This window comes from Nannobrachium achirus, assembly GCF_963921795.1.
Source record: "Nannobrachium achirus genome assembly, chromosome: 8".
Lineage (NCBI taxonomy): Eukaryota > Metazoa > Chordata > Actinopteri > Myctophiformes > Myctophidae > Nannobrachium > Nannobrachium achirus.
This window is the reverse complement of record NC_137817.1, coordinates 12,620,532-12,638,453: the sequence shown is the minus strand read 5'-3', so window position 1 is coordinate 12,638,453 and position 17,922 is coordinate 12,620,532. Positions and strand designations below refer to the sequence as shown.

The 17,922-nt window shown below is 42.4% G+C and overlaps 1 protein-coding gene across 1 annotated transcript; it reads right to left on the bottom strand.

Moving 5' to 3' along the window:
- Window positions 1-4,870: 4,870 nt before the first annotated feature.
- prx (periaxin) lies at window positions 4,871-17,742 on the bottom strand. The gene is made up of 2 exons (XM_080732373.1): window positions 8,153-17,742; window positions 4,871-7,473 (listed from the first exon to the last, which is right to left on the bottom strand). Exons 1-2 carry the CDS (start codon window positions 17,697-17,699, stop codon window positions 7,469-7,471), a joined length of 9,552 nt encoding a protein of 3,183 aa, XP_080588499.1. The 5' UTR covers window positions 17,700-17,742; the 3' UTR covers window positions 4,871-7,468.
- Window positions 17,743-17,922: the final 180 nt, after the last annotated feature.

Genomic DNA, 17,922 nt, shown 5'->3' with positions numbered 1-17,922 from the left:
GGAGGGTGAATTACCGTGGCTTGCTGCGGGTGGAACTGCAGGAGCCTGTATTCCTCCCACCAGTCCACCCGCCTTTCGTCGGTTCTTAGAGAAGAGGGCCCAAGCTCTGAGGCCCCTGACTAGAGGCAGGTCCCCAAAGCCAAGGTCCAATCGGCTGGGGAAAAACAGAGGGCCTTTGGGGCATTTCTGGAGCATCTCCTTGGTGGAGGCGGACACGTTCAGACAGGGGTAGTTGTTGTTGTTATTTTGTTGGAGCATAGCGCTTGTTGGTTTGTATGGTCAATCCTTGCTTTTTTTTTTTGCCTTTTCAAATACTGGTCATGCCACTGAAATGAAGTCTCATTCATGAGAAAGTGCCTCCCCCACCCCTCTATCGAGTATCTCTCATTGATATGTAACAGCTCATTTCAATACAAATTGGAAAAGAAATGACTGTGCCGTCGTGATGGAGAGAGCTTCCCTACCATCAATAATCCCTTATTAAACAAAGGATTGAGAGCTCATTCCGATGGGGAGGACAAAAACATCATTAAATGAGGAGAGAAATGCATTCCTTTTTTGTCTGACACTGAGTCAGACTTGAGTTTGAGACTCCTAATTACTGCTTAACTTCCACTGGCCCCCGGCAAAGGGAGACGGCCCCGGTAAACCGTCGGAGCTGTCAGAGTTGATGATGAAGAAGATAATGAGTGGTTTGGGTTTCTCGCCGACTGATTCCGGCTGACAGCGTTGTCAACACTCCGCTCCCCGCAGCTTCATCGCAGCCTCACAGCCTCTGTAAGCTATGCTCTTCTCACAATGGTTTGTTGGAGTGAACGCAGACAAAAAAACAACCTAGAGAGAAGGAAAACAAAGGAGGCAATCAGAGCCTTATAATAGAAAAGTATGATTTGGTGGGTCCTTGCCAGCATTTTAAATCATTCAAGGATTCTGGGATGTATAATTGAAACTAGGTTGTGTTTGTTTGTTTCATATTTCAAGTGGACTGAAAGGGCCGCAATGGAAATTAGCCACTGGCTTTTTTGTGTCAATAGCAGGGGTCTTCAACGTTTTCAGGCCAAGGACCCCTTAACCGAGAGAGAGATGAAGCAGGGACCCCCACTACATACGTCTTAAGAGTTATGCAGATTTTCATCGACTAGTTTGACAGCACCGTCTATGTTGGATTCAGGTTAATGTTTTTTCAGACATTTAGTCACTTCAATCATCGATACGTAGTAAACTTGACCTTTCACTCTGTACTTGGTATGCTCTTTTTGAACTCTACACCAAACCTCTTTGCTGAAAATAGACGTTCTACAAGCTAGCTTGTAGATCTGCCATTTTGGGCTAAAGTTCTCCTCAGAATAGGGATTTGAGGGTTCAAAGTTTTTAATTGAAAATAATTATCCTATCACACAAGGATTTCAATGGTGGCCCCCCTGTAGTAACTCTGAGGACCCCCTAGTGGTCCCAGACCCCCTGATGAAGACCCCTGGTCTATGTCCTGTTGATAATGGTGTGACAATGTATGTAATATTACTTGTGTATTACATCAATAAATCAAATCAAAGTAAATTTAACTGTCAGGGTCACACGAAACAACTCAATCATGTATCTATTTTCTTAGAAGGCCATCAGATAATTCCAATCAGATAAATAAATGAATGTGCGTCTCACTGAAAAAAGAGGTACACACTACCCTGACAACCCTGTGTGTGTGTGTGTGTGTGTGTGTGTGTGTGTGTGTGTGTGTTGTGTGTGTGTGTGTGTGTGTGTGTGTGTGTGTGTGTGTGTGTGTGTGTGTGTGTGTGTGTGTGTGTGTGTGTGGGTGTGTGTGGGTGTGAGCATGTCAAAGGTCAACCAATTAAAACCTTGAACCTTTTCACTGTACTCCTACACAAAGAGACTTGTTTTAAAGTAGACTATAATAAATTATAGGAGGTTAACAACCAATACCATCAGTCCATAGATCTAGAATAGACTGACTAATTATCATACAAACATCATATGATAAATACATACGTGGCGCCACTTGTAGTCTAAACCTAAATATGAAATGCAGCGTGCAACATATCTCGCCATGCCTTCTTGTTCTCCGATGTTGACTGTTATTAGCTGCTACTGCATCTAATAATAGCCTACCGTAATAATAGGCTTAATAATAATAATAATAATATTCTACAATATTAAATCAATAGGCTAACTTAACCCCGACATATAGAAATAGGCCATACCAGATCGCACGTTGACATCAATGAACCCATAACGGCGATGCACCCATCAACCCACGGGTAATTAATTCACCAAAATTCCCAATTAGCCAAAACGTAAAATGCATGTGTCTACTTGGAACCATGCAGCGCATAGCCTATTAATTAACGTTACTGGTCCAGCATAAGCCTCTCATTTAGCTCTCACCATGATCGATCCTATTGTCTGTCTTTGTTATAGTGTATTTATTATCCACAGTATCCAATTGTTGAATTGCTTACAGACGGATGGAGCTTACTGTATGTCGATCGGGCTCTGGAGCATCCTTCAGTGGGTCTGGCAGCGAGGCATCATCCTCCTGATCCCTTCCCGGCCTGTGCAGCGCTAGAATCAGCGGAAGGAACTACTATATTAGTCCTTTCTCTCCACGTCAACACCACTCTCTCTACTGTAGAACACACAGTCCTATTTTCTTTTCATTGGCCCCCCTGCTCTCGTTCTTCTGCCATCCACCAGCGCCATTCATGTCATCCGGACCGTCGTGGATGTGGATCAGCAGCAGCAGCAGCATCGTGCGTGGCGGTGGTACTGGTACGCATCCTTACCGCAGTAGGCTGCGTGCGGTTGGGCTGAGCAGCGGGGGATGACGGGGAGCTATTTAACTTGCAGCCCACTCACTCACTCAACGCTCGCAGGCAGCTTTACGTCGCACGACATCGTCAGCCGCGTAGGCTCAGGCTGCTCGTGAGTGTAGAGCAGAGACTGACTCACACACAATGGGAAGACGTCATGCACCTTTGCGCCCCACTTTACCACCTTCCCCTCCAAAGTCCCGCCTACCTCTCTCTGTTTATTCTATGGTGGTTATTCCATAGGCAGTACAGTGCGCCCAAGATCGATAAAGCAGTGGTTTTCTCTTTTCTCCCTGCATGTGGTGTCCTTCTGCCTGGGAATGGGATAGATTTTTTAATATCGGATTCGGAATTATAATATTTCAACATGCAACATAGCCATATCAGTCTTGAGTCTACTACTATGATTTTTCATCGGTGAAAAGCCAGAGAGGGTATTTTTTTTTAGCTCTTTCAACCGTTTAAAATTAAGCTGAGCCACCAGAGGGCGCCAGCGGGCAGGTGTTTGTCTCCCCTGCACCAGTAGTTCTCAAACCTTTTCATGCCAAGGACCCCTAAATTCAATTCAATTTGGCCGTGGACCACCATCTGAAAGTATTTTGTGCCTTGGACCCCAAACAAGATTTGTGATGTTAAAAATGTCAAGAAAAAAATAAACATTCAAAAGGTCAAGGTTATTTTGATATAGTATTAACTAATTTAGCTGGGGACCCTCTGGAACCCAATCAAGGACCCCTGGAGGTCCTCAGACCCCACTTTGAGGGCCCCTGCATTAGACCGCGGACCACCATAACGGGTCCATTTGTACACTCAGTTACAGCCCCATAAGGGTCAAGTTGGTCTCTATATTTCCCAATTATCAACTATATCATAATTTTGCTGAGGACCCCCTGGAACCCCCTCAAGGACCCCCCCCCCCCGGACCCCACTTTGAGAAACAATGCACTACACATCAAATGTATGCAACCTACTCTGCAATACCTCTGAAGAATGTGCTTTTTTTAATGATGGTGTTAGAAAAAGAAAACAGTAGGCTATATTGAAATTAACGACAGGTGATAATGTTTCCATTTATTCAGTACCAGCAACTTTACTGTGTGTATTAGGCCTATAGCTGGAAATATTTTTTCCCCCAACTCCGAGCGCTTGTTAAGTAGTAAATAAAATGCTAATTCCATTGTTGCTTGTGTAATTGATCTATTCTCTGTCTAGAGTAGACAGTATCCTAGCCTATTTCAGCACCTATAATTGGACAGCTCCCATGGCATGGCATAGGATGCATAGGCCTAGCACCCGCCTGCGCCACGCTATAGCATGCAAGTAATAGGCCTATTTTTTTGTTTATCCATGACATAACCAAGTCTCATGTACAAACTGCCCAGTCAGGGCCAGCTCAGCATTTCTTGGTTTATTTATGGTGCAAAAGTTTGAAGAATGCAGTCCTCCAAATAAATTACATTTGAGTGCAGGCCAATAAGGTGTTGTGCTGGTGCAGTCCAACAGAGGACGCTGTTTATCTCACAATACTCACATTGGACAAACGGTCTGAGATAATCTAACAGAAATAGCCAATATCACTAGGGGGGTCTTCAACGGGTTTTCAGGCCAAGGACCACTTAACTGAGACAGAGACGAAGCAGGGACCCCATACTCTCTCTCTCTGTCTCTCTCATATATATATATATATATATATATATATATATATATATATATATATATATATATATATATATATATATATAGGTCTATATATATATATATATATATTGAACATTGTTCAATTTATAGCCAGCCATTGAGAGCTGGTAGATAGCTATTTGTGTGACCAGTGAAAGAAGTATGATCCAACACATGAATACAGCACAAGGTGCAATACTTGTATATAGTATAATGTTTATTGATATCTTAACCTACATTTTCTCCAATGCAAAAATGACAAAACAATTGGCTCTGAAAAACTGTTTAAAGGGAACCCAGAAATGTAACAAAATTGCTCTATGCACATGAGTGCATAGAGCACTGAGTGCGTTATAGTGACGTGACATGTCTATTCTCTCCTCACCACTCGCTATCTATATACTGTATACCTGCAAAAAAAAGGCTTTGTGTTAAAAAATGGTTAATGATAAGTTGGTAGCTTGTTTAACTGTGAGTGTATAATTGTCAGGACTTACTCCACATGCAGGGCTACAGCTTAGCACACATTTTCATATACTACAGTATCTATCAACCTCACCAAAACAGAAAAGGAGAAAATAAATCAAATGTCTTTGAGGAGGTAAAAATGTGACGAGTCATGCCTCAAAGGCTTTAGAGAATGTTGTGCTATATGACTACAAACTTTCTTAGAAAATCTAGAGGACAGAGGCACTTAGAGTTGAATTATAACAAATAATTCGTTATTAGAAAATAGGATCATCAGATACAGCATAATAGATAGATACCTTTATTATCCCAAGGGGGAAATTCAGTTGTCCAGTTGTAATAATAATAGAGGGGTTGCCATGTTATTAGAGGACCACTTCAACCATTTTCAACCTTACTTAATATAATTGGTCCTCATTAATGCTTATTGTAATAGGGTACCATTTTTCTTAGGGTACCATCTTTTACTCTCTGTCTCAGAGGAGTGCTGTGGACAGTTCAGAAACCCGCCTATATCTCACTCACATCATCATTGATGGGGAATCGAAGCTAACAGAAACAGAAAGTTAGCATGCTAGAAGCCATTGTTCTTGCATTCATAAAACACTAAAATAGGCAGGTTTCCTCCTCTGATACACTGCTGACAAAAAAGGTACCATTAGTGAGGAACAATTATATGAAGATGAAGTTGAAAATGGGTGAAGTGGTCCTTTAAGAAAGATTCTTGCACAATAAAACAATTTTGATATTGAGAATAATGCTACATTATGTTTAGTCCTTTGCCCAGGCTTCAGTGGCTCAGGAGTTAGAGCAGCTTGAAATCTTGAAATCGGAAAGTGCCAGGTTCAATCCCTGGCTCCGACCGGCTGCATGTCGAAGTGTCCTTGCATGGTTCCCTCATCATCAGTGTGTGAATGTGAAATGTGAAATACAATACAAAGTGTTATTTGCTTTAAGAGTGGAGAATGCCTCTGTTCTCTTGTGTTTTAAGATTCTGAAACCCTCATTACTTTAGGAACACCTTTCAACATCTGGATTCTTTCAACTGTATTAGGTGTATCCCAGCAGAACTCACTTTTAATTTGTCTTTAGATGTGAGACAAAGGCTAGCCAAACATGGCCCAATCTGTCATTGTAGCAGCATCTTTAGGTACTTAGTTAATTCATGTAAAAAGGTGTAAGGTTTGATCTCCACAACATCCTGTTGACTTGCCATTGAGCAAGTCACCATAGCTGCTTATACTCATAGCTTTGTAAAACTTGGCTAAAATATAAATGTAAAGCGGAAAATAGAAATAGTCTTTGAAAGCTCACACTTTCCTTCAAGAATAGGACATAACATCGTAAAATATATTTTTTTCCTATGTCCTACTCATGTTGAATATGAAAATAATTACATTTCATTTAAGGGAGGCTGCTTTAAACAGCAATTATATAGATCTATTTACATAAATAACACTTTGGTGTATTTTGGTTGAAGGTTTTAGTTTTCCTTTTTTTCTTTTTGCAAATCACCAATCACAAAATCATGTTCAAATCCATGATGGTGCATAGGCAAGTGAAAAACTCACATTGACACTTTTTGAGCAAAACATAAACAACAATAAATACGGTATGCAATCAATTGGACATTGGTATGTTTACATTCAAAGTGAAACAGTAAATCCAAACAAAATCTAATAGACTAAACAAAACTTCGAAAAACAGTAACAAAAAGTGGTCACATTTAAAATGAAAATAACACAGGAAATATATTACTCTGTCATAGTAATAACTCATGAAAAGCCGTGGGGTTTCATCAGCTTCATAACTCACTAGATTGTATTTAAAATAAAAGAGAGAACTCTTCCTTTAACATTTTTTTTGCTGTTGTGTAGGCTTAGCTTACACCAACACAGCACCCTCACCAAAGCAAATTCAAAAAAAGACTTTTGAGCAACTATTATTAGGCTACAACATTCCTCCTCTGCTACTTTTTTTTAGTTCCACGCCATCAGGCTACTCAGTACTCATACTCTGACAGATCCCGACTTCCCCGAGTCGTCATTGAGGTGGTCGTCGTAGATTCACCTGTGCGAGTTTCTGTGGTAACCAAGTGCCGGGTGGTTCTAGTGGTCTTGGTCACCATGGTGACAGTGCTTTCACCATGTGCTTCCTGGGCAGAGGAGACGACTTGCTCCTCGGACTCCTCCTGGGTCGTGAAGCCCAGCCCCGAGGTGTGGAGGCAGAAGCTCCCAGAGACCTCGCCTTCACCGGCTATCTCGCCCCTCCGCCTGGCCTGGGGGGAGCCCTCCGGGGTTATCTGGAGGAATCCTGGAGAGGAGAGGAGGGGAAAGGAGAGGAAAGGGGAGGAGATGCAAGTAAAGAATGCAAGGGAGGACAGAAGTAGGGAGGAGAAGAAAGGAGAAGAGATGGAAGGCGGAAGAAGATGGGAGAGTAACAGTGAGGAGGTGAGAAGGAAAATGATGGAGAAGAACAGCATTTGACGGAAAGGAAACTTAATCTAATGTAGTAGAGAAAAAACACAGAAAGGATGATATTAATATTGATTTAACCCATGTAACAACACAACCATCTCTCTGTCGCTAATAATAGAGTACTGTTTTTAGTGTTAAAGGGAGAAATGGTAAAGGGAGAATTTGCTGGCCCCTGGGGAGGATAAATAGTTTTAAAATGGTCTGATGTCATATCAAAGTTATGTTTCCAGCCGTCTGTCTCCGGCTGACAGTACAAAAGCAGGGCCTTTCTTTAGCCAATGAGGGAGCAGCGTTCTTGGTGACGTCACCACCAACAAGTGCGACCTGATATCAATAACAAGGTGCAAGTTCGCACCTCGACAGAGTGCCAACTTGCCCACCCACATACATATGGACAACACCGAACAGCACCGATCGCAGTACTTGTGCACTCTGCTAGCGCACAAGTAGGCCATATATGGCCACGAGTGCACAAAGCGCAAGTTTGCACCTTGACAGAGTGCAGTCTAGTTGTTTACTCAATCAAGTAAAGAACTAGACTCTGTTGGGCATACAGTATTAATCATTCAGAATAGGTGAATTGCAATACTGCAGGTCACTTCTTTGGTGGATAGCTCATTTTATTATTAAATTAAATTAAACAATTATTCATCCTTCTTCAATGTAATGTAATTCTCATTCTTCTGATTCTGATTTTAATCATACCTGTGGAGTGCGGCTTCAGGGTGAACTTGGGCACTTTAAACCAGGGGGACGACTCTTGCTCTCCACTCTCGACCTCTGCTTCATCCCAAGTATGGGTCCTCCCTGGGGTGATCTCCATGGAGGACCAAGGGTCTGGAGACTCAGAACTGTCCCGTTCTAACATTTCTGTCCTGGCATGAGATGACACCATTTTCACGCTGGCCTCCATCTCCTCCTCTTCCCATCCCATGCCTTTACCTCCCTTCTTCTTACTGAAGCCAGAAAAGGACATCTTTTCTGATTTGACTTTTAGCCCTTTGTTCTCTCCTTCTGCAGCTCCTGGTGATGAATCACTGATCAATTGAACAGTCATTTCCGAGTCCTCCTCCCCGCTACTCATCTTGGTGTAAGGAGAGGACAACTCCACCTTGGGAAATTTGATTTTACCACTGAACTTGCCTTTGTCATCCTTGGAGCCATTGTGGAAACTTGCATTGTCCTCATTGCTGGGGCTTGAACTCAAACCTTCACCTTCAAGTCTAACATCAAAAGAGTCTGTATTTGCTGTGGAGAAAGAGACTTTGGGCATTTTAATGTACCCTCCCTTTGATATCTCTTCACCTTCCACCTCACCTGTTTTCACAGTGATTCCTTTATCTTTGGGGCTTGACTTTCCAAATGTCGGCTTCATTTTGATTTTGGGAATCTTTATTTTGACATCTCCTGTCTCAGTTTCTGTGATTACTTCCTCTGGGAGTCTTGTAGATGCTGCATACTCGTCCGTTTCAGGTTGATTTGCCAGCACAAACACAGCTTTCTTTACTTTGGGCATTTTGGGGCCTTCATAGCGGATGTCTGACCCATAGACGTTCAATCTACCTTCAGGAGAGGAGATAGATGGCAATGGGACACCAAATTTAGGAATTTTGATTTTCTGTCCCTTTCCGTCATCATCATCTTCTTCGTGTGATGCGCCGATGTCAAACTCTATGTCAGGTATTTTTGGGGCTTTGATTTCCAGGCTGGGCTTTGACAGGCTGTGGTCACTTTCAGAACCTGAGCTTTGTTTGATTTTCAGTCTGTCATTTGTCTGTCCGTGACCTGAGAATTCCACATCAGGGAGGCAGACATTTGGGCTACTAAGTTCAACTTCCGGCAGCTCAACCTTGCCCTTGCCAAGTTTGGCCTTTTTGATTTTGAACCGACTGTTCACCCCTTCACTGTCTTTCTCCTTTCCAGGCGTTTTAACCTCTACGGTTGTGTCTCCACTGCCTTTCATTTTTGGCATTCCAATCTTGAATTTATTTCCTTTTACTTTAGGTTCCTTTACACCTGTTCCTGATGAGTTGAGATCTAAATCAGGTAATTCAATTTTCTTCCTGTTCTTCTTTCCTTCTCCTTTGTGAAGGCCCAAATCGAGCTCCAGGTCTCCAACTGGACCTTCAATGTCTATTGTTGGCATCTTAAGTTTCAATCCCTTGTGATCTCCCTCCACATGGAGACCAGCTTTCTCATGAGCTTCTGTTTCAATTTCAGGGTTTGCAATACTTAAATCAAGGTCTGGTGATGTGAGCTCAGCGCTGGGTAGTTTAATTTCGGCCTTGCCTGGCATTGCTATATCTACATGTGGAAGTTTGATATCTGGCCCTTTGACCTTTCCTCCCTCCATATTTATGTCTAGCTCTTGACCTTCAATTTCTTTAGATTTCATTGTAGGTAATGATATACTGACATTAGGCATCTTGATATGTGGCATCTTTAATTTTCCACCTTCCATTTCAACCTCTGGTCCTCTAATATTTTCCCTGGGCAGAGACATGTCCACTTCAGGCATTTTCATGTGTCCTTCAATTTCTGGACCTTCGATCTTTGCTGACTTTGGTAGTGAAATATCTATAGAGGGCAGCGTCATGTGTGGCATTTTGAATTTTCCTCCTGCTTTTAGTTCTGCATCTGGCCCTCCAACTTCAGCCTGTCCTTTAGGTATTGAAAAGTCAACAGTGGGAATTTTCACATTAGGCAATTTAAATTCTCCACCCTTTCCGCTTAATTCTACATCCATGTCTGGGGTCTCAATTTTGCCAGTCTTTGCTTTGGGTAGAGAGATGTCAATGTGTGGCATTTGAGGCATTTCAATGTCAGCACCTTCAGTTTTTCCTTTTGGGAAAGAAATATCCATATCAGGCATTCTCATATGGGGCATCTTATACTTGCCCCCTGCCTGTCCCTCGATTTCAACTTCTGGACCTTCAATCTTGCCAGACTTTCCTTTGGGCAGTGCTATATCGACTTTTGGCATTTTGATGCCAGGCATGTTGAATCTTCCTCCCTCTCCCTCAATATCTACATCCACATCTGGTGCATCAATCTTTCCTGTTTTTACTTTGGGCAGCGATATGTCAACATTTGGCATTTTGACATGAGGTGCCTCAAACCTCCCTCCCTCAACTCCTTCTGTTTCTAAATCGAATCCTCCAATCTTCCCACCTTTTCCTTTAGGTAGAGATATGTCCACACTGGGCATTTTAATGTGTGGCATGTTGAATCCCACACCCTCTCCTCTGATCTTCATATCAGGTCCTTCAATCTTTCCTTTAGGAAGTGATATGTCAACATTGGGTATTTTCACATGAGGCATCTTAAATCTCCCTGCCTCCCCCTTAATTTCAACCTCTGGACCATCTATCTTTCCTTTTGGCAATGAAATATCAATTTCAGGCATTTTCAATTTCCCTCCTTTTCCCTCTATTTCAACATCTGGGCCTTCAATCTTACCAGGACTTCCTTTGGGCAGTGAAATATTGACGTTTGGCAATTTAATACCAGGCATTTTGAATTTGCCTCCCTCTCCCTCAACGTCAACATCTACATCTGGTGTGTCAATCTTTCCCACTTTTACTTTAGGGAGAGATATATCAACACTAGGCATTTTTACATGAGGCATTTTAAACTTGCCATGTTCCTCTCCCTCTATTTCAACATCTGATATATTTAGGTCTCCAGATTTCCCTTTGGGAAAGGAAAAATCTACTGATGGCATTGCAATTTGAGGCATCTTGAATTTAGTTGCATCTCCTTTCAGTTCCACTTCTGGTCCATCAATCTTTCCAGACTTTCCTTTTGGAAGTGACATGTCAATATCTGGCATTTTGATGTTTGGCATTTTGAATTTTCCCCCTTCTCCCTCTGTCTTTCCATCATGCTTAACTTTAGGGAGGGAGACATCCAAGTCTATTTTGGGCACAGAGACGTCAATAGTTGGAATTCTGGGGATTTTGAGATTTCCCTCATAACCTCTGATATCAGCTTCAGAGACATCCACCTCAGCTTTGGGAAGAAGGATTTCTGTTTCTGCTGTCTTAGGGGATTGCAGTGACAGTTCGACAGAGGGCATCTTGACCTTGGCCTTAGCATCAATGTCACCAGCTGGCCTGCCTAAGTCCTTGTCTTTAGATCCAAACCCGGGCATGGAAAACTTTGGTAGCTTGATCATGACACCTGGTGCATGGAAGCCACCTTTCCCCCCCATATCTCCCTCTAGTGCAGCAACAACCTCTCCCTCTGGTAGTTTGCCTTTTGGAATGTCAATTTTCCCTTTCTTCACCTTGACATCCACCTCGGGACAGGAAACAGTCATATCGGCATCCTTTTTTGAAATTCCAAATGAGGGCATTTTGATTTTAGGCTTTTTAACCTTGACTTTAACTTTCCCATCTCCATCAAACTCTACTGATGGTGCTCTGATCTCACCCTCTGCATCAGGTGGGCTGAGAGACATATTGCCCTTGGGGCCATGGCGTTCCCAATCACCACTCTTGACTCTGCCACCAAATTTGGGCAGAGAGAACTTTGGCATTTTTAGGGAGACATTCGGCATGTCAAAGCTTCCTCCTGAGGAGGGCCTCCCTCCCTCTGCTTTCAGCAGTTCCAATTCGACGTCGTCCCCTTTAGGTTTAGTCAGACCAAAGTCAAGATCCACTTTGGGAGCAGAGATGTCAACTGTTGGTAGCTTGACGAATGGTTTTACATCCCCTTTGAGGCTTAGGTCTGCTCCTATATCACCTTTGCCTTCAATGTCAACTTCTCCTCCTTTACCTTTCATTTTGGGAAGAGAAAGGTCAATTGAGGGCATGTGGAATTTCCCTCCTTTTCCTCCATGACCTTCAAGCTCAATATCTCCCTCTGCTTTGCCTTTGGGAAGTGAAATATCAATGCTTGGCATTTCGGGTCCTTTGATACCCCCTTCTGGAAGATTAATCTTTGGAAGTGAAACATCAAATGTTGGCATTTTGAATTTACCTCCTTTTCCTTCAGGACCTTCAAGGTGGATATCACCCTCAGCTTTTCCTTTGGGAAGTGAAATGTCAAGTGATGGCATGTTAAACTTTCCACCTTTAAGTTCAGGTCCTTCAATATCAACTTCTCCTCCCTTACCTTTCAGTTTAGGAAGGGAAAGGTCAATTGAGGGCATGTGGAATTTGCCTCCTTTTCCTCCATGACCTTCAAGCTCAATATCTCCCTCTGCTTTGCCTTTGGGAAGTGAAATATCAATGCTTGGCATTTCGGGTCCTTTGATACCCCCTTCTGGCAGATTAATCTTTGGAAGTGAAACATCAAATGTTGGCATTTTGAATTTACCTCCTTTTCCTTCAGGACCTTCAAGGTGGATATCACCCTCAGCTTTTCCTTTGGGAAGTGAAATGTCAAGTGATGGCATGTTAAACTTTCCACCTTTAAGTTCAGGTCCTTCAATATCAACTTCTCCTCCCTTACCTTTCAGTTTAGGAAGGGAAAGGTCAATTGAGGGCATGTGGAATTTCCCTCCTTTGCCGCCATGACCCTCAATCTCAATCTCTCCCTCTGCTTTGCCTTTGGGAAGTGAAATATCAATGCTTGGCATATCCATCTCTCCTTTAATTTCTGGTCCTTTTACTTTGAAACCTCCTCCTGGCAGATTCATCTTTGGAAGTGAAACGTCAAATTTGGGCATTTTGAATTTACCTCCTTTTCCTTCAGGACCTTCCAGGTGGACATCACCTTCAACTTTTCCTGTGGGAAGTGAAATGTCCACAGATGGCATATGAATCTTTCCTCCTTTTACATCAGGGCCTTCAATCTCCATTTCTCCCTCTGGTGATTTTATTTTAGGAAGATTGATGTCAAGTGATGGCATGTTGAACTTTCCACCTTTCAATTCAGGTCCTTCAATATCAATTTTCCCACCCTTACCTTTCATTTTGGGAAGGGAAAGGTCAATTGAGGGCAAATGGAATTTCCCTCCTTTGCCTCGATGTCCTTCAATCTCAATATCTCCCTCTGCTTTGCCTTTGGGAAGTGAAATATCAATGCTTGGAATTTCGGGTCCTTTGATACCCCCTTCTGGAAGATTAATCTTTGGAAGTGTAACATCAAATGTTGGCATTTTGAATTTACCTCCCTTTCCTTCAGGACCTTCAAGGTTGATATCACCCTCAGCTTTTCCTTTGGGAAGTGAAATATCAAGTGATGGCATGTTAAACTTTCCACCTTTCAGTTCAGGTCCTTCAATATCAACTTCGCCTCCCTTACCTTTCAGTTTAGGAAGGGAAAGGTCAATTGAGGGCATATGGAATTTACCTCCTTTGCCGCCATGACCTTCAAGCTCAATATCACCCTCTGCTTTGCCTTTGGGAAGTGAAACATCAATGCTTGGCATTTCCACCTCTCCTTTCATTTCTGGCCCTTTTACTTTGAAACCCCCTTCTGGCAGATTCATCTTTGGAAGTGAAACATCAAATGTGGGCATTTTGAATTTCCCCCCCTTTCCTTCAGTGCCTTCAATATTGACATCACCTTCAACCTTTCCTTTGGGAAGTGAAAAGTCAATAGATGGCATGTGAAACCTCCCTCCTTTTACATCAGGGCCTTCAATCTTCATTTCTCCCTCTGGGGACTTTATTTTAGGAAGGTTGACGTCAACTGATGGCATGTTGACCTTTCCACCCTTGAATTCAGGCCCTTCAATGTTAATTTCTCCTCCCTTACCTTTCATTTTAGGAAGAGAGATATCAAGTGTAGGCAAATGAAACTTGCCTCCTTTGCCTCCATGTGCGTCAATCTCAATATCCCCCTCTGCCTTTCCTTTGGGAAGTGAAATATCAATGCTTGGCATTTCAACCTTTCCTTTCATCTCTGGACCTTCGACTTTGACATCCCCTTCTGGCAGATTCATGGTTGGAAGTGAAACATCAAATTTTGGCATTTTGAATTTACCTCCTTTACCCTTAGGACCTTCAAGGTGGATATCACCCTCAACTTTTCCTTTAGGGAGTGAAATGTCAAGTGATGGCATGTTGAACTTTCCACCTTTCAGTTCAGGTCCTTCAATGTCAATTTCTCCTCCCTTACCTTTCAGTTTAGGAAGGGAAAGGTCAATTGAGGGCATGTGGAATTTCCCCCCTTTGCCTCCATGACCTTCAATATCAATATCTCCCTCTGCTTTGCCTTTGGGAAGAGAAACATCAATGCTTGGCATTTCCATCCCTCCTTTCATTTCTGGTCCTCCTACTTTGAAACCACCTTCTGGCAGATTCATCTTCGGAAGTGAAATATCAAATGTGGGCATTTTGAATTTACCTCCTTTTCCTTCAGGACCTTCCAGGTGGACGTCACCTTCAACTTTTCCTGTGGGAAGTGAAATGTCAACAGATGGCATATGAATCTTTCCTCCTTTTACATCAGGGCCTTCAATCTTAATTTCTCCCTCTGGTGATTTTATTTTAGGAAGATTGATGTCAAGTGATGGCATGTTGAACTTTCCACCTTTTATTTCAGGTCCTTCAATATCAATTTCTCCTCCCTTACCTTTCATTTTGGGAAAGGAAAGGTCAATTGAGGGCATATGGAATTTCCCTCCTCTGCCTCCATGTCCTTCAATCTCAATATCTCCCTCTGCTTTGCCTTTGGGAAGTGAAATATCAATGCTTGGAATTTCAGGTCCTTTGACACTCCCTTCAGGAAGATTAAACTTGGGAAGTGAAACATCAAATTTGGGCATTTTGAATTTACTTCCTTTTCCTTCAGGCCCTTCCAGGTGAACATCACCTTCAACTTGTCCTTTGGGAAGTGAAATATCAACGCTTGGCATTTCAACTTTCCCTTTCATTTCTGGACCTTCTGGCAGATTAATCTTTGGAAGTGAAATGTCAAGTGATGGCATGTTAAACTTTCCACCTTTCAGTTCAGGTCCTTCAATATCAACTTCCCCACCCTTACCTTTCATTTTGGGAAGGGAAAGGTCAATTGAGGGCATGTGGAATTTCCCTCCTTTGCCTCGATGTCCTTCAATCTCAATATCTCCCTCTGCTTTGCCTTTGGGAAGTGAAATATCAATGCTTGGCATTTCGGGTCCTTTGATACCCCCTTCTGGCAGATTAATCTTTGGAAGTGAAACATCAAATGTTGGCATTTTGAATTGACCTCCTTTTCCTTCAGGACCTTCAAGGTGGATATCACCCTCAGCTTTTCCTTTTGGAAGTGAAATGTCAAGTGATGGCATGTTAAACTTTCCACCTTTAAGTTCAGGTCCTTCAATATCAACTTCTCCTCCTTTACCTTTCAGTTTAGGAAGGGAAAGGTCAATTGAGGGCATGTGGAATTTCCCTCCTTTTCCTCCATGACCTTCAATCTCAATATCTCCCTCTGCTTTGCCTTTGGGAAGTGAAATATCAATGCTTGGCATTTCCATCTCTCCTTTCATTTCTGGCCCTTTTACTTTGAAACCCCCTTCTGGCAGATTCATCTTTGGAAGTGAAACATCAAATTTGGGCATTTTGAATTTACCTCCTTTTCCTTCAGGACCTTCAATCTCAATCTCTCCCTCTGCTTTGCCTTTGGGAAGTGAAATATCAATGCTTGGCATTTCCATCTCTCCTTTCATTTCTTGCCCTTTTACTTTGAAACCCCCTTCTGGCAGATTCATCTTTGGAAGTGAAACATCAAATTTGGGCATTTTGAATTTACCTCTTTTTCCTTCAGGACCTTCCAGGTGGACATCACCTTCAACTTTTCCTGTGGGAAGTGAAATGTCCACAGATGGCATATGAATCTTTCCTCCTTTTACATCAGGGCCTTCAATCTTCATTTCTCCCTCTGGTGATTTTATTTTAGGAAGATTGATATCAAGTGATGGCATGTTGAACTTTCCACCTTTCAATTCAGGTCCTTCAATATCAACTTCTCCTCCCTTACCTTTCAGTTTAGGAAGGGAAAGGTCAATTGAGGGCATGTGGAATTTCCCTCCTTTGCCTCCATGTCCTTCAAGCTCAATATCTCCCTCTGCTTTGCCTTTGGGAAGTGAAATATCAATGCTTGGAATTTCGGGTCCTTTGATACCCCCTTCTGGCAGATTAATCTTTGGAAGTGAAACATCAAATGATGGCATTTTGAATTTACCTCCTTTTCCTTCAGGACCTTCAAGGTGGATATCACCCTCAGATTTTCCTTTGGGAAGTGAAATGTCAAGTGATGGCATGTTAAACTTTCCACCTTTTAGTTCAGGTCCTTCTATGTCAATTTCTCCTCCCTTACCTTTCAGTTTAGGAAGAGAAAGGTCAATTGAGGGCATGTGGAATTTCCCTCCTTTGCCTCCATGTCCTTCAATCTCAATATCACCCTCTGCTTTGCCTTTGGGAAGTGAAATATCAATGCTTGGCATTTCCATCTCTCCTTTCATTTCTGGTCCTTTTACTTTGATACCACCTTCTGGCAGATTCATCTTTGGAAGTGAAACATCAAATTTGGGCATTTTGAATTTGCCTCCCTTTCCTTCAGGACCTTCCAGGTGGACATCACCTTCAACTTTTCCTGTGGGAAGTGAAATGTCCACAGACGGCATGTTGAACTTTCCACCTTTCAATTCAGGTCCTTCAATATCAATTTCTCCTCCCTTACCTTTCATTTTAGGAAGAGAAATATCAATGCTCGGCATTTCAGGTCCTTTGACACCCCCTTCTGGAAGATTAAACTTGGGAAGTGAAACATCAAATTTGGGCATTTTGAATTTTCCGTCAGGCCCTACAAGGTCGACATCACCTTCAACTTGACCTTTGGGAAGTGAAATATCAACGCTTGGCATTTCAACTTTCCCTTTCATCTCTGGACCTTCAAATTTGACATCCCCTTCTGGCAGATTCATGGTTGGAAGTGAAATGTCAAATTTGGGCATTTTGAATTTGCCTCCTTTTCCTTCAGGACCTTCAAGGTGAATATCACCCGCAGCTTTTCCTTTGGGAAGTGAAATGTCAATAGATGGCATGTTGAACTTTCCACCTTTCAGTTCAGGCCCTTCAATGCTGACCTCACCCTTGCTTTTGCCTTTAGGAAGTGATAGATCAATAGTAGGCAGTTCAAATTTCCCACCTTTTCCTGAATGTACTTCGATATCAATATCTCCCTCTGCTTTACCTTTTGGAATTGACAGGTCAAGTTTTGGCATTTCAAATGTCCCACCTTTAACTTCAGGTCCCTGAATCTTTACATCTCTTTCAGGTAGTTTTATGCTAGGGAGAGCTATATTTACAGAGGGCATGTTGAATTTTCCTCCCTTTCCCTCCCCTTCAACACTGAGGTCACCCTTTACATTACCCTTAGGAGGTGTGATGTCAATTGTTGGCATTTTAACCCCCCCTCCTTTAACATCAGGTCCTTCAATGTCGATGTCTCTTCCCTTCAGTTTCTTTTTAGGCAAAGATATGTTAAATGAGGGTAAATGGAACTTTCCTCCTTTTCCCTTGGTTTCCACGTTTCCTTTT